At 42.8% G+C, this 22241-nt stretch overlaps 1 protein-coding gene across 1 annotated transcript; it reads right to left on the bottom strand.

Moving 5' to 3' along the window:
* Positions 1-3603: 3603 nt before the first annotated feature.
* On the bottom strand, positions 3604-21648 carry NUDT13 (nudix hydrolase 13). The gene is given in 11 exon segments (XM_078150840.1): positions 3604-5257; positions 7351-7505; positions 7933-8044; positions 8140-8265; positions 11008-11114; positions 12801-12932; positions 15544-15683; positions 20097-20196; positions 20199-20213; positions 21067-21100; positions 21102-21648. Coding segments are annotated over 11 exon segments (1188 nt in total). The 5' UTR covers positions 21168-21648; the 3' UTR covers positions 3604-5056.
* Positions 21649-22241: the final 593 nt, after the last annotated feature.

Below are 22241 nucleotides of genomic sequence, written 5' to 3'. Positions count from 1 at the left end.
AGACCTACTTACTGCTTCTTTAGGTCCCATTAAAGCAGTGATGCTCTTAGTGCTCAACACATCCATCGATCAGTCAGCAATGAGCTAGGGGATGGAGACATGGAAATGAAACAGATCCTTCCCTCAAGGGGTTTATGTTCTACCGAGAGAGAAACAGCATAGAAACATATATCTGTATATGAAATAAATACAAGGTAATTTAGAGAGGGGCAAATATTAGCAGCCGGGGAGATCAGGAAAAGTCTCAGGTGGAATGTGGCATTTGGACTGGCCTTTGAAGTGATCTTGGGATTCTGAAAGGTGGAAGTGATGAGGGAGGATATTTTGGGCATAGGGCACAGCCAGTGGGAAGCCAGAGAGATAGGAGATGGAATATTGGGTGTTTGAGGAGCAGTAAGAGGGCCATTTTGGCTGGACCAAAGAGTGAGAACTCCCTCCACATATATTCCCCAGATTGGGACGTCCCACTATCAAAGTATCTTTTACTTCCATTCCTTTCCCTTCTGTCTTCTCTACCTTACCCTTCCTCACCTTCCTGGCCATTCTTTTTCTTTCCAGGAAGTTTCAGACTTCTAAGCCAAGGCTTCCTCCCACTCGCTGGTAGAAAAACAAAGTTCAGTCTAGCAGCTTCTGTCATTCAGCCGTCTCTGTTTGCTTTTTGATTAACATGTTGTTTTTGAAGGAGAAGTGATGGGAGCACAGTTGCTTCTGGGTAAATTTGAAAAGTGTACATAACAAGGATTCACTTCCATTCTCCTCTCTATCAGTACTCTGAGGCTCTGTGTGTTTGGTGTGTGTGTGTATGTACATATGGTCATAAACACCCAAAGGGAGATTTAAAAGTTTGGGAGAGGGTCAGACACATGGACTTTGAACTGTTTTCTTCAAACTTCAGGGTATGAAGAAATTTCAGAACCTCTCTATCCATATGTTGGGTCAACCCAGGTAAGAAGAGGCTGCCAATTTGTCAGAGGACAATTAAGTCCTATCCTCTTATCATCCAGGAAATGATAGTCCCTTTACCGAGAATAAAGATAATTGCTCTTTGCTGGAGTTCTCCAATTCCCAGATACCAGTGGCCAGTAGAATGAGACCTCTGCCCACTCTCCCACTGAACCTCACATTGTTCATTCTTGTCTCGAGACATGCCTCTCTGGTGAGGCTGCTTTACGGATTCTGGATTTCACAATAATTAAAAGAAAGCTATCTTGACTAGTCTGTAAATACCATTAACATGATACCAAAAGGGGTATCAACAAACCAAACGTTAGATTTGCTGGTCCAAAGAAAAGAGAGAGATTCCTGGGTTGGCAGCCATGGGCACACTCCCATCTGGTCCATGGTTTCACAGTAAGTTAATTGTACCTATTTCCTGCGCTGGGAAATAGATTTCTCCTCAAGAGAACTGGTCAACCTGCAATGAACCCAACAGCACGGAGGAATTAAAATGAGCCACAGTTCCTTTAGCAAAAGAAAAGATCTTGAGTCCAGATGAGATTTAGGCAGGAGAGAATCCCAGGCATGATCCTCTTCTTGCCAGTGAGAATTTAAAGCTACAGGATAATTAAGGAACCATTACAGTCAGGGCACTGATGGGCAACACTGAAAGGTTTGGAATGTCTTGAATATTCAGGTTTTGAGGGTAGCCAGGTGACTGATGGGCTGTCTATTCAGTGCCCAAAGATCAGCCTCATTAAATTCCAGAGGTTCATTCTCAGGTTCCCTGTAGGATGATGGTGTGTATGTGTGTGTCTTTTTTTTGGCATCCCAGTTTTTAAAGATCATCCATAAAGTCATAGAGAGACTGCAACCTGTGTTTGTGGAGGGCATCTCCAGACTGATGAAGTCTTTGAAATATTGAAAATTTATGTCTTGAGTTCTCCTTACTTTCTATATAAATGGGCAGATATCCATTACAGCTAATGAATGAGACAGAATATTCCGTGCATAATTTGCCTATCACTGGATACTGTAAGCCCAAATGGAACATGTTCCAGTATTCCAATGTAAGTTCATCTAAGAATATTCCAGCAAATACTTTGTAACATTACTTTTTTTTGGTCCAAATCTGTGATTTTATGGCTGTGTAGAACTCCTAGAAAGTCTGTCCAATGAGGCAAATGGGTACACTTTGCAATTTATACTCTTAAAGCAGGGGAATCTTAACCTTTTTTGTGTCGTGGACCCCTGGCAGTTTGATGAAACCCAGGACCCCTTTACAGAATAATGTTTTTAAATACATAAAATAAAATAGATAGGACCAAACAAAAACAATTATACTGAAATACGGTTGTCAAAATATTTACTTTAAAAAACAGTTTATGGGCCTCTCAGAGAGTTGGGAGAGTATGAGACAGGCTTACAGTGGAAGTGTTTTATTACTACTTTTATGTCAGTTTCATTAAATGCTTCTATTAAAAAAAAATAATGGCTTGGGAAAGAGTTGCCATGTTGTCAAGGAAAGGGGCCCAAGTGGTAGATTTCAGGCTAGAATTTCAGCCATTAAAACAGGCACCTACTCTGAGCCCCCAAATAACAGCATATTATGTCTACTTCAAAGTACCAGGTCCCCGGGAAATGATAGACTTTATTCCCTGAGTTCTAACACCTCATTAAGTGTATTCATATCAGTGGGCTACATTCCCACCCTTCTCCTACTGTTTGACTACTGTAGATCTGAAACTAGCCTGTCATTCTTTCTCCTCTGGTTCCAGCTTGCCACCTTTACCCAACAACTCATTGGGCTTTTGTAGGAAATTAGGCTAAGTCCACTGACTGGTAGGGAGCCCCCATTTTGCCTTTGGTTGTTTGTGTTAGTTTTGCCTTTGCCTGCTTTGCTCCTCCCACTTCAACAAAGCTGGGACCCAGCCTGGCTCTCAGGGAGTATGACCTAAACTTAGCTGCCTAAGCGTCCAATTTTGTCATTTCTTTGTTCACTGATGATGCGGTGTTTACCAATGACCCTGAGTAGATGAGGCATATGTGGCCGTTGGGGGTATTACAAGTTTCTATTCCAGAAATATTTGCATTGTTCTATGTTTCTAGTTCTAGGAGGCTGTTAGATTCTACCATTATAGAAAATTGAGTTCCGTATACTTTACATGTCACTACAGTCTTTGCCAAAGCAATTGGTTATTTGGTGGCCAAGGACCAATAGCTCAGTTAAATGAAAGCTACGTCCCCTCCCCAAGTGCAACAGTTAGAGACAGTCATCAACACATTTCACCTCTATGAGAACATACGTAGGGAATTGGACAAAGCATCCTGGGCTGTCTGCATCCAACTGCCACCTCTCAGGAAATGAGTGATGTCTTAAACATAACAGCAGAGATTTCTCTGATGCTGGTGATCCATGAAACTGTCCCCTGGTTCTAGTGACTCACACAGGAGTAGTTTGCCATTTGCTGTACTTTTAAAAAAACATTGAGATGAAAGTCCTGCTAAATGACCTCAAGATAATTCCCCCCAAACAACCTCAAAATAATTTTAATCTTAAGGCTAAAAACTTGGAAGGCCTTTAGTCAGAAAGACTTTGGCATCAAGGGGAAAATTAAAGAAACCTATAAGACAGAATCTACAGCCAACCATCTTCAGACTTTCCAGTGGTTTTGTCTCTCATATGATATTTATTTTAAAAATTCATTGTTATTTTATTTTCATAGAGATCTGCATTATCTTCACCCTATCCCACTTTGTGAAAGCAAGAAAAACAAAACCCTTTTACAAACATATATAGTCAGCAAAACAGGTTCTTCCATTGGCCATCCAAAAAACAATGTCTCATTCTACACTCTGATTCCTTCACCTCTCCATCAGGAGGTGGGAAGCTTGTTTCATCAGGCTTCTGGAATTGTGGTTGATGGTTACACTGATCAGAGTTCCTAGATCTTTCAAAGTTATTTGTCTTTACCATATTGCTGTCCTTGTATAAGTCATTCTGATTCTGTTCTCTTCATACTGCATCAGTTGATGTAACTGATCCCAGGTTTCTCTGAAACCATCCCCTTCATCATTTCTTTCAGCACAATAGTATTCCATCACCTCCATATACCATAACTTGTTCAACCATTCCCCACCTGATGGGCATCCCTTCAGTTTCCAATTCTTTGCCATTACAAAAAAAAAAAAAGAGATGCTGTAACTATTTCTGTATGTGTAGGTCCTTTTCCTCTTTCTTTGATCTCTGTGGGGTACAAACCTAGCAGTGATTTTGCTAGATCAAAGAGCATACACAGTTTAACAACTCCTAAGGTGGTATTTAAACAGTTTCCCTCTCCAACCTTGGATCATTTTTGGTAGGCACTGGAAAAATGCTTCTTTCCTGTTATTTAATCATTCCTTCACCATTTAGGAAGCACTGACTGTTTTTGGTGCTGCCACAAACACTCATGTTCTGCGAACACTTTAAGGATTTGCAAAATTCCTTCCTCACAATAACCCTATGAGGTAGAATATACAGGTATCAGTATGCCCACTTTGCAGACAAGGGAACAGAGGTTCTGAGGAGCTAAGGAATCTGCCCACAGCCACAACACCGGCAAGTTTGGGAGACTATCGTCAAACTCCAAATCCAACGTCCTATTTACTAAATTGTGGGGCCTCTCACCTTCCTACTAACTGAGGTGTCTCATGAGATGCTTGTCTTCTGTCATATCACCAGCCTAATAATAATAAAAGTGTTATAAAATAACAATAAAAGTGTTATAAAATAAAAATGTCAGCTGTAAGGTTTTCAAAACAATATGTTATTTCATCTGATCTTCACAACAACTCTGAGGTAGGGTCTACTGATATTATTATCCCCATTCTGCAGATGATAAAACTGGGGCTCAGTGAAGTTCTAAGTGACCTGCCGATGGTTAGGAAGGTGGGATTCCTATGCAGGTCTGTCCTGATTCCAAGTCCGGTACTCTTTCCACTACACCACACCGCCCTTTATGTGATGAGGCTGGTTTGGAGTTTGCCTTTTGCCACCGTCCCATCATCTCCATCAATCTCTTTTCTTGGATAGGCTCTCCAAGGATGTAGATGAGACATGTGTGTAGCTTGATCTGGGTTAAGCAAGATTTGAAGAGGAGCTCTGCTTTTGCACCCACTCCCAAATCAATCGATGAGCAATGGCCGCCTTGGGAGGCAACCAGAAGGGGATGGTGCCATCTTGCTCATTGGAAGGTGGTCCTTTCCTTTTGAGAGCTGTGGCCACCTCTTCTAGGCTGAACCAGCCTGCTGTCTCTAGCTCTTGGGAGTTCACGTGGATCTGAAAGGCACAAGAGAGGAACAAGAAATAAAGACAGATGCTATATAAATTTTTTTTGTGGTAGGAACATGTTTAGGTTCTATTTGCCAGGGCTGTTCTCCAGGCCTGAAACGCACTTCATCATCTTCCTCCAAGTCTTAAAATTACTAGTTTCTTTCAAGACTCAACTCAAGGGCTACTTCCTACATAGGCCTTTCTTGATAATGGAAACCCCTCCCCCCAAAAACCCCCTTACTGTGCATATATCTACATTAATTATCTGTGCATGGGTTGTTTCTCCTATCTCTCCCTCCCTTCCCCCCCCAGTAGAATGTAAGGTCCTTGAAGGCAGGGACCAGTTTCATTTCATTCACATGGAACTTGGAGCGTACTAGCCCCTTGACAAATGCTTACTGAATTAATGAATTTTGTTAGTGCAGGGAACACATGGAAGGAGAAGTCCCATCACTGTGCAGCTCCATGCCCATCTGTGACTTAGTAGATAAAGTCCCATGGGATTGTGCGAGGGGCAAAGTTTAAACAAAACAAAGTTTAAATGATTTGTCCAAGGTCACCCAGCTGATAATCATTCAATAAATCAATACGTATCAGAAGTAGGATTCAACCCCATGTCATTCTGACTGCTACCCTTTGCTGAGGCTGGATTGGAGAACATCAGCTCTTAAATGTTGCCTCTAGCATGGTAAGAAAGGTGAGAAAATGGTTTCCAAACAGGACTTATGGAGAACAGTATCCTGAGTCTGCTGTCTGGTAGGGGCAGATTCAAAGTCCTGCTTGGGAGCAGGACAACCCCAGGGGTCAGGGAACACACAAATGAAGGACATAAAAAATGAGCTCTAATAGCCAGCATACTGAGAGCATCATAGTTTGAAAAGCTCTTTACAAATATTATCTCATTTGATCTTTACAACAACCCCCGGGAGGGCTGCTATTATCCACATTTTACAGATGAGGACGCTGAGGCAGAGAGAGGTTAAGTGACTTGCTTAGGATCCCATAGTTACTTAAGCATCTGATGCTGGATTTAAACTGAAGTCTTTCTCACTCCGGGCTCAGGGCTCTCTCCCCTGTGTAGTGGGATAGTACGGTAGCAGTCCATGGCTTGAGATCTTCTGTCTTCCTTATAAGACGCTCACTAACCTACATGACATTCACACACATCACTCTAGAAACTGAAGCCCAAACATCAGGGTAGCTTTGGCAAGTAGAGACTGGATGACTTCATCTGAGCTGGGCCATGAGAGATGGCTAGGAATTCAATGGGTGAGAGGTGTGTTAGGGACTCGGAAGAAGGGGTTTATATACCAGGTGGCAGTGACTGACTAGAGGACCTCTGGGGCCGCTTTGATTCTAAAAGTCCACGATACTAGGACAAAAACCTCAAACCGAGTCAACAGTGGGAGCCCCATGTCTTGACTTGGCCAGTGAGGTCAGATCTGGTATCAAGGAAAAGAAACAGCATCATGGTTAGAGTGTATAGAGGAGGGAGCCAGGCAGCTAAATGATGGTCTTTTTTTTTCCCTTTTTAAAATTTATTTTTAGTTTTCAACATTCACTTTTATAAGATTTTGAGCTCCAAATTTTTCTCCCTCCTTTTCCTCCTCACTTCCCAAGACAGCATGGAGTCTGACACAGGCTTTATATGTACAATCATATTAAACATATTTCCACATTAGTCTAAATGACTGTCTTTTGGGGATACCTCTATTTGAATCCCCTCCCCCCACTCACATCAGCTGTGTGACCCTGGGCAAGTCACTTAACTTTCTCACCCCTGAGGTATATCATCTGTAAAATGGGCATAATAATAGCACCTACCTCACAGGGTTGTTGTGAGGGACAAACGAGATAATGGGCAAATTTCGAAGTGCTATATAGATGGTAGCTGCTGTTATTTCAAAATCAAACTTCCAAACCTAGTGACTCTCCTAACATTTTTTTTCCTCCAATAAATTGCAAGCTCTTTAAGGGATCACGTATTGTATCTCATCAGGCGTGGTGAATGAACCTGGTAAAAACTTGTCAGCTGACTGACAGGAATTGGTTTTCTGACCAGGAAGTATTCCACCAAGAGAGGCCTGGCAAGGACTCACCTCTGTCTGTCCTGGCCCCACGGTGGCATGACATGCCATCATGAGGGAGCTGTTAGGAAAGGGCCAGTGCTGGGATGCCGAATATTGCAGGCTGTCCACCTCCAGCCCCACCTCTTCAGCCACCTCCCGCCGGACAGCCTCTTCCAGCGTCTCACCTACAAGCACTCAGGTTAGTTTGGGACAGCCCTGCAGTGGGAGGGCGACAGACAGAGGATTCAGCATCGGGACTCCAGCTGTAATCCAGGAGGCATAGCTTGGGTGGAGTTGGGACGCTGAATCGCAGCGCTGGGAGCTGGTGCCTTTGTACCACAGAAGATCTGGAGGGTGGGTGTTGTGTTATGAGGGGTGAGTGATTGTCTTTTGTTTAATACAAAGAATACAGACCAAGAGTCAGCCAGGCCTCTAATGCATCAAGTGCCTGGTATACAATAGGTGTATACTAGGGACTTCTTGACTGATCAGCACATGTGTGCCTGGAGGTTCAAGTATTCAGATGACAAGACAACAAGAAATAACCAGAGAAATGAAATTCCATTCACTTCAGGACTCCTGTGTCTAATGTCTGTGTCTATGGCTCCTTACCCACATCACAGAATCCTGCCAGGGCACTGTACATCCCCTTAGGAAAGGAGCTCTGCCGGGCCAGCAGGCATCGGGTCCTGTCAGACACCAGCGTGATCACCACAGGGGACATCTAGGGAAGAGTCACATATGGCCTGCTTTCCTTCTCCTGGAGAGGAGAGCGTCCCAGCTTCCTGGGCCACCCAGGTCCCCTATACCAATGCTCACCTGCGGGTAATAGATCATGTTACTAGAGGGGCAAATGCGTTTGCTGCCAGCCACATTCTTCTGGGTGGGTTGCCCGCTTTTGCCACAGAACTGATGGCACTCATGCCAACGGAGAAGGGCCTGAGCCTGAGCAAACACAAAAACAGACGTGGTCTCTTGGGAGGGGGTCCATCTTCATTACCCAATCCTGTCTCTCCTGCAATTTCAAGAAGAACATTAAGTCCCTGCCAAATGATTCCTGGCCCCTTTTACTTCTAGAAAATGAGGGGATCACAGAGGTAGAGCCGGAAGGGACCATAGAGACCATCTTGTCCAGACACCTCATTTTTGGGGGGGGGGGTTTGTGGGTTTTTTTTTTACCAGTAAGGAAACTGGGCACCAGAGAGGGTAATTCACCTAAGGCCACACAGGCGATAAGTGTCAGAGTCAGAATTTAAATACAGCTTCTCTGACGCCACTTCAACGTGAAGGAAAAGATCTGATAATGTTCCTCTGACAAAAGTCTGTGATATTTTTTGCATCTAAAAATGTTCTGAAGTCACCAGGTGAGGCTGGTTCTGATTCCTTAGCTGCTAATTTAAGTCTCACCCTCTGTTCAGACTTCCCGTGGAATTGTAGAAGGCAATGCTCAGGCCCTCCGGATGAAGGCATGAATAAGACATTGAGGATCCTTGACTTCCTTTAGTTGGGAGCTCTTTTCACATACAGATACCCCCCACCCCATTTATTAGTTAGTAGCCACCGCTTAGAGAGCTTCCTACAGCTCATGCTGTTTAAGTGACTTATCCAAGATCACACAGCTAGTGAGTGTCAGGGGTGAGACTCAAATCTTCCAGGCTTCTGCTCCAGAACTCCCCTCCCCATGTCTGGCTGCCTCAATAACATGCAAGCGCTTCATGAGTCCAGAACGAAATTCTTGGGGAGTGGTAATTCGTGAGATAATGTGCGCCTTGGTTTTGGGGTGTTTTCTTAGCAAGTAAAGGATCCAGAAGGAGGCTTGCTTATCTGACAGGTCACTGAAATGAGTATAGATGTACATGTTTCTATACCTCTACCTATTATCTATATCTATGTCTCATCTATCTGTTTATCTGTTTGTCTATCTATCTCATCTATATATAGATATACACACACATATACATACATGTGTGGATCTGCATGTGTACACATGTTTATACATATAGTATATATAGGCTTATATAGGTACACACATGTGCATGTGTACACATATGATTGTGCACAAACACACACATACTCATGTATGTGTGAAATGCCCAGTAAGTTTCTGGCTCTCTCTGAGTACACACACACACACACACACACACACACACACACACGCACACATGTACACGTATATGTGTTGCATGTCTATATTCACATACGTTATGTATGTATAAGTGGGCAAGAGTCATTTGGAATGGGGAGTGAGTTGACATTTTTCTCTGAGTTGCTGGAGAGACTGGGCTGAGTAATGTAGATAGATCCCCTCCCATATACATACATATGTATATATGTGTGTATGTATATATGTGTGTATATATACATGAATGTACATATACACGCATATGTGTATATATACACACACATTGATGTTGATGATAGAAAGAAAGAAAGAAAGAAAGAAAGAAAGAAAGAAAGAAAGAAAGAAAGAAAGAAAGAGAAAGAAAGAAAAGAAAGAAAGGAGGAAATCTTTGGGCTCCGCCTGGTCTTCTCACAAGCTCCATGCTGTACAGTAGGGCAAGCGTATCCTGCTGATTTGGGAACTTTTCTGAAATAAATGAATGCTTGCTACCCTATCATCCATACCATCTGTGAACCCTTGCTTCTTGCATGCTGGGATGTGATCAGACCTAGGGCTTTGAAAAATGACTATAGCATCACTTCTTTTAGTTACCTGGGAAATGCACTTAAAAGTAGTTTCCTAAATGGAATTTAGGGGCTGCTAGGTAGCACAGTGCATACATTGCTGGGCCTGGAGTCAGGAAGACTCATCTTCCTGAGTTCAAATTTGGCCTCAGATACTTCCTATCTGTGTGATCCTGGGCAAGTCACTTAACCCTGTTTGCCTCAGTTTCCTGATCTATAAAATAGCTGGAGAAGGAAATGGCAAACCACTCCAGTATCTTTGCCAAGAAAACCTCAAATGGGGTCATGAAAAGTCAGACACAACTAAAAAAAAAAGACTGAACAGCAACAAAAAAAAAATGAGATCTAATGGAAAGAGGAAAAAAACCTGTAGTCAAGAGTGACATTTGCAATATACAGAGGTGGGACAAGTATGTACGCCTGTTTTGTGAACTGTGCTTGAGTTGGTCGTCCTGTGCTACAGGAGACACTTAGTGAGGTTCACAGATTCTATCCTTATGGTTCTTTCTGTCCTTTGGTGAAAATCAGATTTCCTTGACCTGGTGCAAGTCTATTTGGACAGTTTTGCTCTCAAAACCAGATATGTCTGGGGGCAGCTAGGTGGCGCAGTGGACAGAGCACCAGCCTTGGATTTAGGAGGACCTGAGTTCAAATCCGGCCTCAGACACATAACACTTACTAGCTGTGTGACTCTGGGCAAGTCACTTAACCCCCTTGCCTAGCCAAAAAAAAGAAAAGAAAAAAAAACCCAGATATGTCTGCTGGAAAGCCCAGCCCAGTTCAGTCTGCCTTTCTTCTCTAGGGGACAGAATGAGCAATCTCCATGTAGCTCAGACTCTCCTTTTGAAAAGGTTTGTGGAAGGTTGGTCCTCAACCTGCAGGGTAAGAGATCAGACACTGCCTGGCTGCCTCACAAGTACACCCACACATTTCTGCATTGGTACATACATAACTCTACCCAAGCCAAATATGTCCTAGAAAACGGAGACTGCAAGCATCTACCGTGAAGATCAAAGAAGTATCTTTCTCATTCAGCTGGAATAGAGCCTTTCTTAGCTGGATAAAGGAACCCTGGAGCTCAGTTTCCATTTCAGATTTCTGCAAGGAATCTACGAGAAAAAAAAAAGACAAAGGAATGGAATACTTACAAAATATAAGGGCCCCTGACTCTATTCTAACAGAACCTTTCTAAACTGGAAATTAATTTGCTCATATCTTTTGACTCAACCATCCAACAACAATAAGCATTTTATAACATGATGTAAGGCTGGCAAAGCACTTTACAAATATTATCTGTTTATCCTCACAATGACCTCAAAAGGGAGGTGGTCTCATTATCCCCATTTTACAGATGAGGAAACTGAGGCAGAGAAAGGTTAAGTGACTTGCCCAGGGTTACAGGGCTAGCAAAAGTCTCACGTCAAATTTGAACTCAGGTCTTTCTGACTCCAGGGCCAACACTCTATCCATTGTGCCACCTAGCTGCCAATGAATTTATGTAATAATTTCTATGTAATAATAATTTATATAATGAATTGATGTATGAAATATAGGTATACATCTATAATCTATATGTAAAATTATGAGTATATGTGTAAGAGCCCTGCACACAGGAGGTGCTAAATAAATTGAATCCAAAATATACCAAAATAGTCATGGTAGCAACTCTTCATAGTACCACAAAATGGAAAACAAAGTAGTGCCCATCAATTCAATTCAATTCAAACATTTATTAAGCACCCACTGGAACAGAAATACAATGACAAAAATATTTTAATGGAGAGATTTGCCATATATAGAGATATAGAGCCAATACGAAATGGATTTAACACAAAGTACTTTCAGGAGACAGACAGCATTAACCCCTGAGAGAGTGAGGTGACAGGAAGGATTTCATGTAGGAAGTGGCGTTTGTACTATGTCCTGAACGGAGCTAGGAATTCTAAGAAACAGAGGCGAGGAAGAAGAAAATTCCAGACAGGGTGGATTTGGCATGCCACGGACAGGGGAATGGCTGAACAAATTATGGCATGTAAACAATGGACTACTATTGTACTATCAGGAACAATGAATGTGAACAATGCAGAGAAACATGGGAAGAACTATATGAACTGATGCAGAGCAAAGAAAGCAGACTCTAGAACAACATACACAGTATATACTATGATGTAGATGAAGGCAACAGGACCTAGATTGAGTACAGTGATCAACATCGGTTCAAGAAGCCTGATGCTGAACACAGTGCCCTCCTCTTAGAAGAAGATGGTGGATTATGGTCAGTCAGCCAATTAGTCAATAAGCATTTATTAAATGCCTTTTGTGTGCCAAGCACTGTGCTAAATGCTGCACGTGGAATGTGGCACAATCCATCAGTCCTTATATCAGATGGTTTTGCTAACTGTTAATCGACTCTGAATTGATTAACTTCCCTGACCTCAGTTTACTCCTTTGTAAAACGAAAGGGGTGAGTGGACTCGATGGACTTGGAGTTCTCTTCCAGACTTAGATCTATGACTCTGTGAAAGACTCTCGAACACTTAAGAGTTCTGCAGAAGGAGAATGGGCTGGGTTACCCCTCACAATGGATCTCCAAGCAAAGCCTGGACACGTCCTTGCTGGGGAAGTTGTTGAGGGGAGAACTCAGAAGTTCAGGCAGAATTAGATGGTGTCAAAGGCCCCTTCTGACTTTGAGATTCTGTGAGTCAGGGAATGCCTGATGGGAGGCTTTTTGCCTGCATCAAGGTTGCAGGCTGCCCTTAATTCCAGGGCAGCAAGGACCAATGAGTCTCCCTAACCTGAGGAACAAAGGCTTCCCAGACTGAGATCCAGGGCAAACCATGCTTCACGCCGGTCTGAGCAGCCAATCAGGACTGAGCGTTCTATCTTCCGTGTGTCCTGTCCAAACTTGCTCAGGATCCTTTCCAGCTCTAGGAAAACAGAGGGAAAAAAAAGGAGGAAAGAAGAACACGAAGAATAATTAAGCCATCACAACTGCAGGAAGCTAGCAGGAGTTCCATTTCTCAGACCAGCAAAGCATCGTAATTAGGGTGACTGAGTTCTGCCTCTGTCACCAACTGTGTCTTCAGACAGGTCATTTCCTCTCTCACCTTCCATTTTCTCATCTATAAAATGGGGGCAGCAGTTGTACTTGGTAACCTCTAGGGTTCCTCCTCACTAATATTCCATGAATCCATGAAAATAATTTTGATTCTGCTATGGAATCACACAATTCTGTTTCATTTACTGCTGAAAAGGTAGTGGTAGAAAGGGTTGCTACAGAGGGACTCTGGTTCAGGCATGGACTGGATTTGACAATCTCTGAGACTTCTTCTAAATTTGAATCTATAACCTGAATCTACTTTCTTACCTTGGGAAAAAACTGTATCTTTGGCTAACTATTATGCTTTCTCTTGGGGATTTTTAATAGTGGGGAAGGGAATAAAGTTTACTATGTGCCAGGCACGATGCTAAATGTTTTATAAATATGCTCTCATTTGATCCTTACAACAACCCTGGAGGTAGGTGCTATTATTATCCCCATTTTACATGTGAGGAAACTGAGGCAGACAGCCCAGGGTCACAAAGCTAGTAGGTACCTGAGGTGGGATTTGAATTCAGTCACTCTAGGCCTCTGTTCACTCCACCACTAGCTGCCTTGGTTGCAAAAGATAATATTGCTTTCAACATCCCATTCATATGCCTAACGTGGAGTCACCAACTCGTTTCTCTAACGGCCTAGGATAGCAGTTCTCAAACTTTTTAGTCTCAGGACCCCTTTATACTCTTAAAAATTATTTTTAATAGTATTTCATTTTTCCAATTATATGTAAAGACAATTTTTAATATTCATTTTTACAAAATTTTGAGTTCCAAATTTTTCTCCTTCCCTCTCTCCCCTCTTCTCTTCCTAAAACAATAAGCAATTTGATATAGGTTTTATATATATATGCAATCATGTAGAACATATTTCTATATTAGTCATGTTGTGAAAGAACTCTTAAAAATTATTAAGCCCCCTACCCAGAAAGCTTCTGTTTCTGTGGGTTGTATCTATTAATATTTGCTATATTAGATGTTAAAACATCTTGGTATTATTATCAAAATAATGCAAACCCCCTGAAAGGATCTTGGGGACACCCATGGGTTCTTGGACCACACTGTGAGAACTAGGGGCCTTAGAAATAAGGTCTCTTGGAGAAGTGCAAAGAGAGAAGGATTTGGAATCAGAACACCTGGGCTGGAACCTGAGTCTGGCATTTCCTAGCTGTGTGACCTTGGGCCGCTCACTCCCCCTCTCCAGACCTTAACTTCTCCATTTCTCAAAGGAGGGGGCTGGATTAGCTGTTCTCTGAAGTCCCTCCCAACTCTAATCTTATGATCCCACAAATCACAAAATCTGGCCTGCAGATCTCATCACCTCTGGAAGCCACATAAGGGGAGTGGCTCCCCTGAGGCCCTGACCAGCACAAGCCCAGTACTGCATGCAGGGAGACCACCCTTCAGTGCCTGGGGACTCACCCTTCACTGCTTGGTGCTAGGTCTCAGCACAGAGTCTGATGCCTTTCTACCAATCTCTCCTATTTTCCCCTGTTAAAAACAGCGCTATCCACCACTCCCTAATATCTGGGACCCCACTATTTCAATGTATACACTGGTAGGTGTCAGATACTCATATATACCCATATTATACAAGCTTGCAAATTTCAGGCTAAATAGGAGGATTCCCAGCCCTGATTGTGTAAGATCTCATGCTTTCTCCCTACATAAAAACATCTTGTGTATACACACACACACACACACACACACACACACACACACACACACACACACACACACACACATAACCTTCCTATGTCTGGGCACTTGGTACTTTGCCCTATTGTTTACATAGGGCAAAAGAAGGCTTTGGGACTAACTATAATGGAGGTCCTGGAAGTTTTTTCCTAAGGGACCTGATGGAAATGGATAGACATCCCTGGATATAGGAGTTCTGAGAGTGAAGGTCCAGGGAAAGGGAATAAATCCCTTTCACACAAATGGCACATTTTCCCTCTCAAAAAATAAAATTCATATCATTTCACATTAAAAAAAATGCAGATCACACTGACTTATCTAAGAGGAGGAGGGGAAATAGGAGATGAGTGGATGGGAACCAATAGTCTTGGAACCTCATCATTGTTAATTAACTTTGACCAAGGACCCCATTAGGTATGTAAAACACAATCATTAATATCAATTAATTAATTAATTAACTAACAGGTATTTATTAAGTGCCTACTGTGTGCCAGGCATTGTGCTGGTCCTGAGAACATGAAGACAAAAAATGAAACACTTCTTGCCTTCAAGAAGTTTATATTCTTTTGGGGAAAACAACATCACACAATCGTTAGGGGTGGAATGAACCTTCACAAGCCCACAGCTTAGAGGTCCCTCTGGTTCAGTTTTTTCAGAAATCCACAAAGGTTCAGCATTGGCTGGCATTCCACTTAATGACAGGGTGTTCAGACTTGTGGCCAGCTTGGGTCCCTTTAGGCTTACCTGAAGCTCTAAATGGAGGGGCCAGGTATCTGTTCCCAGACATCTGTAGTAAAGGAGCCAGGCTATGGAAAAGGTAAAATATTCCTGAACTCTGGGCTTTTCGACATACATCATCATCTTCTTTAAGTTCAAACAGGTACCTGTCATTGGGACAGAGATGAGTCATTATAGGACCTAACCCAGCTCTCCTCAGAGTCTCTAGTCATGACAATGATTCTTCTGGTCATCAGATGGCTAATATCTATGAAGGTCATGTTTCAAGGCATATCCCTAAGGCAGTTTCAGGATGCTTCAGGGAGCAGAAGAGAGAAGGGAACACATATGGTTTGTGGCAGCAGCTGTACGGCAGATTTCAAAGCAGAGAGGTGAGGGTCAGTACAGTACTACTCACTCTGGAGATGTGCCAACCAGAAGCAAATACCATGCGTTCAGTAGCAGCCGACCTTGGGCAGATGATTAATAAATTTTCATCCGCTTGGAGAAAACAGAGCCAGAGAGGAACTTAGAAGGGAACACAGGGCAAACACACCCTTTGTGGTGGCCTAATTTTTTTGTTTCTACTTTATTGAGGGCTAAAGGTTGAATGTAAGATTGAATTTCTTCTTCAGCCTATTTATTTGCTTATTTGTCTACTTCATGGGCTGCCCTGGCCAAAGAGTTCTTCCAGTGGCCAGCCTAATTTTGATGAGTCTTTCTGTACTGAGCTAGGCTGGAACCCTATTCAAACACTCTCCACCCCATAGAATCTGCCATGATACATACTCTACTGGCCCAGCCTTTCCATTAAATCTGATGAATTATTTAGTAAGTGCTTCTATGTGCAAGATATTGGGCTAAGTGCTGAAGATACAATGATGAAGGAAAGAGAGAGAGAAAGAGAGAGGTGGGGAGAGTGAGGGAAGGACAGAAAGAAAGAGGGAGAGAAGCAGAGAGAGAAAGGAAGGAAGAAAAGAGGGGAGGAAGAAAGGAAGGAGGGAAAGAAACAAGTAAAAAAGGAAGGAAAAGAAGGAAGGTAGGAATGAAGGAAGGAAAAAAGGAAGGAAGGAAAGAAGGAAGAAAAGAAAAAGGAGAAAGAAAAGGAAGAGAGGAAAGAAGGGAGGGAGCCCCAGCCCTTAAGAAACTTATATTCTAAGGATACAATATGTTTACAAGAAATAAAAAGTACTTTCAAGAGCCAGAAAGTGCTTCTAGTCGGGGAGCTCAGGGATGGTGGCTCCAGAACTACCTTTGAAGGAAGCAAGGAATTCTAAGAGGCAAAACTGAAAATGATGGGATCACAGGTCCAGATCCCCAAGGGACCTTAGAGGTCATCTAGTCCAACCTCCTTATTTGCAGATAAGGAAACCGAGACCCAGAGACGTTTAGTGAGCATTGGACTTGGAGTCTGGAAGACCCAAGTGTGAATCTTACTGGGCAAGTCATTCAGCTTTTCCAAGCCACAGTGTCCCCATTTTACAGACGAGGAAGGAAGTCGAGAGGTCCAGAGAGGTTAGGTGACTTGCCCAAAGTCGCACAAGTAGTAAGTGGCAGGAACAGATCCTATGACTACAAATCCGCTTCTGTATCACAAACCAGAGAACTCAGGGGAAGAACTTGGGCCCCTCTCATGAGATTATTAATTCCTTGCCTTCTATTTCAGCACATTTGGGAGGGAAAGGTACCTATAATAGGCCCACTAAAAAGGCCAATATTTTAATAACCCATATGAAAAAAGTCAGCATCTTATAAAATGGTTTCACTAAGTAAGGGAGTACTAGGACATATTTTTCGGACATGACCAATGTGGGGATTTTTTTGGGTTGACTCTGCATACTGGTTACAAAGGTTTTGTTTTTCTTTTTTCTTTTTCTAATTGTGTGGGTAAGCGGGGTGGAAATAGGAGGCAGAGAAACAGCTTTTTGTTAATTGAAACAAATAAAATTAAATTTAGAAAAAAGAAAAGAGAGTTCAAAGCAAGCTGGCCAGGATCTTCTCTCCTCTCTTTCAAATGGCTCACTCTGTCACTTCTAAGACCATGTGAAACAGAGAGGACTTCAGTAATCCTTTCTTTCACCTTCCCAGGCTTCGGGGTAGCTGTTTCAGTCTATGCTAAGCCCTACTCAGACTGAGAGTTCTAAGTCAGACCCAGAACTCACTGACCTGGGGGAACATTCCCTGCCAAAAATTCCAGTCAAATGGACAATCAGCCCTCAGGTGTGCATTGAAAAGGCCAGGCCACTTTTGGAACACAAGGAGGTAGCTCCAGCCCAGTATCGAGTTCCAGCCCAGGAGTCTGTTTGGGACCTTTTAAGAGAAGAGGGGTTACTACAATGAGCTCTTTATAGGAGACAAAAGACCACGCTAGAATTTCAGTCCCCCAGTGTTCCAAACACTCCCTGGGACCAGGTGCTGCTCTCTGAGCCAAGCACCCAGCGGTATGTCAAAGGAGAAAACACTCATCTCACTCAGGGCTTTCCAAATATAAATAGTGACTAGGAGGCTGATAGCCTGGAGCAAAGATTAGCTCCCTTTCAAAGGAAGGGTGAAGGTGGTGTAATCCTGCTTGCCCTGGTGACCCTTATATTAACACAAAACAACCAGGCTGACACCTCAGGAGAAGGGGGAGTCTGGAGGGTGGTTCTGGAGTTCCCCAGTATCCCTTTAAGAGCAGCACCTTTAGCTCACAAAGTTTCTTTACAACTTGTGAGCACTACCGTTCAAATTTAGTGGCAGGAGGAATTTTGGTTTTTGTCAATTCAGCAATTCCAAATATTTATCGAATGACTACTCAGGGAAAGGCGCTTTTTGAGACACAGGGCTCAACAGAACACAAGGCACCATAAGGAAACTAGTGGGCAGAAAGTTAGACTTGGAGTCAGGGAGACCTGAGTTCAAATCCTGCCCTGGACTAACTGTATAGTCTTGGTCAAGTCATTTACCCTCAATTGCCTCACATGTAAAATGAGGGTGATAATAGCACCTACCTCACAGGGTTGCTATGAGAATCAAATGAGATAAAATGTGCGAGGCACTTTATAAAGCTTAACATGCTATATAAACGTTAGCTATTATTACACAGTAGTCATTAAGACACTGTCACTACTTTCAGGGAAAACCATTTGGGGTTTTCTTGGCAAAGATACTGGAGTAGTTTGCCATTTCCTTCTCCAGCTCATTTTACAGATGAGGAAACAGAGGCAAATAGGGTTAAGTGACTTGCCCAGGGTCACACAGCTAGTCAGTGTCTAAGGCTGCATTTGAACTCAGGTCTCCCTGACTTGAGGGCCGGGGCTCTGCATGCTCCCTCCCTTCCTCCCACTTCTATTTTCCCTCACCCACTCTATATTGCAGCCACACTAGCCTCCTTGTTGTTCTCCATACACAACATTCCACAACCCTCTTCAATGCACTATATTTGGGATGACTTCCCTCCTCCCCACCACCTCTTGGAATCCCTCCCTGTTCTTCAAAGTGCTGTCTCTCTTCCACATGAGGTCATTCTTAATCTTTGTGGTTGTTAGGGCTCTCCTTGCCACTCCCCCTTCTCGAAACAAATGTCTCTGCATTTACTTTGGATGTTTTTTATTTCATCATCTGTGTGCAAGTCATATTGGCCACCCCCTCCCCCAGGGAGACAAAAAGAAGGTCCTTGAAGGAAGGGACAAGTCCTTCCACCTTTGTCTTTGGATCTCCAGGGTGCAGCAAAGGGCTCTGAACAAAGGAGTATAATTGAAGGAATAAGTGAGGACACAAAAAATCAGCTCCTACAGCAGATAATAAACTGTCATATTAAAAGCACAGATAATTAATTAAATTAAATTAAGTTAAAAATAAATAATTAAATCACAGGACACAATTGCCATTGAGACCTAAATAGCTCCCCAACCTCCTCATTTTGCTTCAGGGTTCAGCTCCCCAGTGGTCACCTATTCTGTGAAGCCTTCCTTGATTTCTCCTAATTTCTTTGAACTTATTGCCAGCCTGCCCCCACCCCCAAAGAGCATAAGCCACTTGAGGACAGTTATTTTTATCAAATTTTTTTTTTGCTCATTTTTTTGCTTCTCAAAATGCCTACATGTAGGAGCTTGGAAATAAACCTTTGTGGAACTGAACCAGCCTCAGGCGCAGGTCCCATCCCTACGTGCTGAGCACTATATTTATGAAGATGAAATGGAGTAACCTTTGCAAGAGTCACAGATTTAGGGACAGAAGGGATAGTCTCCAGTCTAAAACCTTTCTTTTCACAGATGAAGAAATAGATGGCAAGAGAAATTAAATGATTCTTCTCAAGCCATGCAGGGAGTAAATGACAGAGTTTTTGAAGCCAGGTTCTCTCTCTGCAAATCTCAGGTTCTTTCTACTGTACCACTGTACCATTGGTACTGTAATTAGGGGGAGGAGCAAGAGATAAAATGCACATAAATAAATAAACATGACTTATTGTTATTAGCAAACTTAGCACTTTGCTCTAGGATAAGCAGGGAATGTTTTTTTCTTGGTCTTATGCCAATGGAAATACACCAATGGGGCCCCAAGCAGGAAAAAAGCAAAGCCAGGGATGCAGACATGCTTACCGCATCTTGGTGACATAGGTGGAGACCTGTCTGCATGCCTGCAGTGCTTTCCGGGAAGCCAATCGCCAGAACAGAGACAGAGACATCACCAAGTCCTTGAGGTGAGAAGGAAAGGCGCTGCATGCAACAGAAAGAAATGAACCTTCAGGAACGAGGCTGGACTCTCAGCAACAACAAGGGACCAGTGTACCTTTGAACCATCAGGAGAGACCCAGTGCATCCCATAAAGAGGGGAATTCGTCCTGGGCATACTTCTAGAGCTTGGCTACTTTGAAACTCAATTTGTATATCCCACTAGAATGTCATATTCTTTACACCAGGCTAACAATCAAATTCCTCTGCACTTCCTATTGGTAGAAATTGCATTTTTCATTTCAGTTAAACAAATATTTATTAAGCAGCTACTGTGTGCAAGATTTCTTGCTCAGTGATGGGATATTTTGCAGGGAGGGAGAAGGAGATTGCTTTGGATCTTTGATTTCTTCTTTGTGGGAACTACCGGTGTGGAAACTTCCCCTGCAGATTCAGATCAATATCTCTATAACTTAATAATTTTAAAGAGTTACCTGGGGTACTGAGAAGTGATTTGCCCATGGTTGAGTACTTACTATGTGTCAGAAGTAGGATCTGAACCCGGGTCCTAAAGACTCCAAGACTGGCCTTGTAGCTAGAGGACTCTGCCATGTTGCCTCTTAGAAGCTTGGATACAAAAATAAATAATGAAACAATCCTTTTCTTCAATGGGTTTGCAGTTTAATTAGGAGAGGGCTACAATAGGTACAATAAGATAGAATGTCTCTGTTTTTCCACCTGAATGATCTTCTGTGGATACCTTTTGCCTACTGTATAAAATACAAACTCCTTAGCCTTGTGTCATGAGCTGGGTCTAGCTCAGATGAGTCTCTTGTTTGAGACTGGAATGAAATGAGACCATCATAGTCCATCTAACAGCGAACAAAAGGAGATTTACTTAGCCATAGCAGGGGAAGGATATTTAACATGGATGGTCATTGAATGAAGAACCCGTGCTGGTTCAGTAGGGTATAGCTCCTCTGCCTCCGAGTTGCCCATGGTGGTCCACAGGGCAGGCACTGCAGAAGAACTCCAGCTCTTCCTGAACTTTCTGTATGTAGGCAGTAGGGAATCAAAGTCAATGGCCTGAGTCTTTAGTCCTTTGGGCCAGATCAATCTTGAGGACTGTCTCAATACCTCTCAAGGATGAGAACTAATCCAGCCCATGTAGTAGAGGACTATGGTAGACATTCTTCCTATGACATCTATCATTCAAGGCTCTTTACCATCTAGCCTCCAACGACCTTTCCAGCATTACTATTGTGCATGGATCCCATGTTCCATCCAAATGAGGCTGCTTGCTCTTCAACCCATCTCACCCTTCCCTCTTTCTACACTGGTGCATTTGTACAGACCAATTCCCATGCCTATATTCTTCCTCATTTCCTCTGCTGAAGTCTCCTTCCTTTCTTTCCTTCCTTCCTCTTTCTTTCCTTCCTTCCTTCCTTCCTTCCTTCCTTCCTTCCTTCCTTCCTTCCTTCCTTCCTTTCCTTCCTTCTTCTTTCTTCTTTCTTTCTTTCTTTCTTTCTTTCTTTCTTTCTTTCTTTCTTTCTTTCTTTCTTTCTTTCTTTCTTTCTTTTTCCTTCTTTCTTTTTCCTTCTTTCTTTCTTTTTCCTTCTTTCTTTCTGCAATTGGGGTTAAGTGACTTGCCCAGGGTCACACAGCTAGTAAGTGTCAAGTGTTTGGTCTGAGGCTGGATTTGAGCTCAGGTCCTCCTAACTTCAGGGCCAGTACTCTATCCACTGTGCCACCTAGCTGCCCCAGAAATCTTCTTTCAAGGCACAGCTTGGGTGCCATCTCTCCCATGAAGCCTTTATTGATCTTTCTAGCTGCTTTAGGAAAAGAGCTGCAAAAAGGATGGATAATGTATTGTTTGGATTTTTTCTTTGCCACATCTCTATGGTTTTCATTTGTATCCACATCTTATGTCCCACTTTCCTACCTTTCCCCTGTTCCCATTATATCCTAAGAGCCTTGAAGGCAGGGACTACTTTGTTGTACATCTTTGTAACCTCAGCCTATAGTGCAAAGTAGCCTTGCACATAGTAGGTGCTTATTTACTTCTCATCAAAT

This window comes from Phascolarctos cinereus, unplaced genomic scaffold, assembly GCF_003287225.1.
Source record: "Phascolarctos cinereus isolate Bilbo 61053 unplaced genomic scaffold, phaCin_HiC Scaffold_3;HRSCAF=262, whole genome shotgun sequence".
In the NCBI taxonomy this organism is placed as follows: domain Eukaryota; kingdom Metazoa; phylum Chordata; class Mammalia; order Diprotodontia; family Phascolarctidae; genus Phascolarctos; species Phascolarctos cinereus.
The sequence above is the reverse complement of the archived record's forward strand: the minus strand, read 5'-3'. Positions and strand labels throughout refer to the sequence as shown.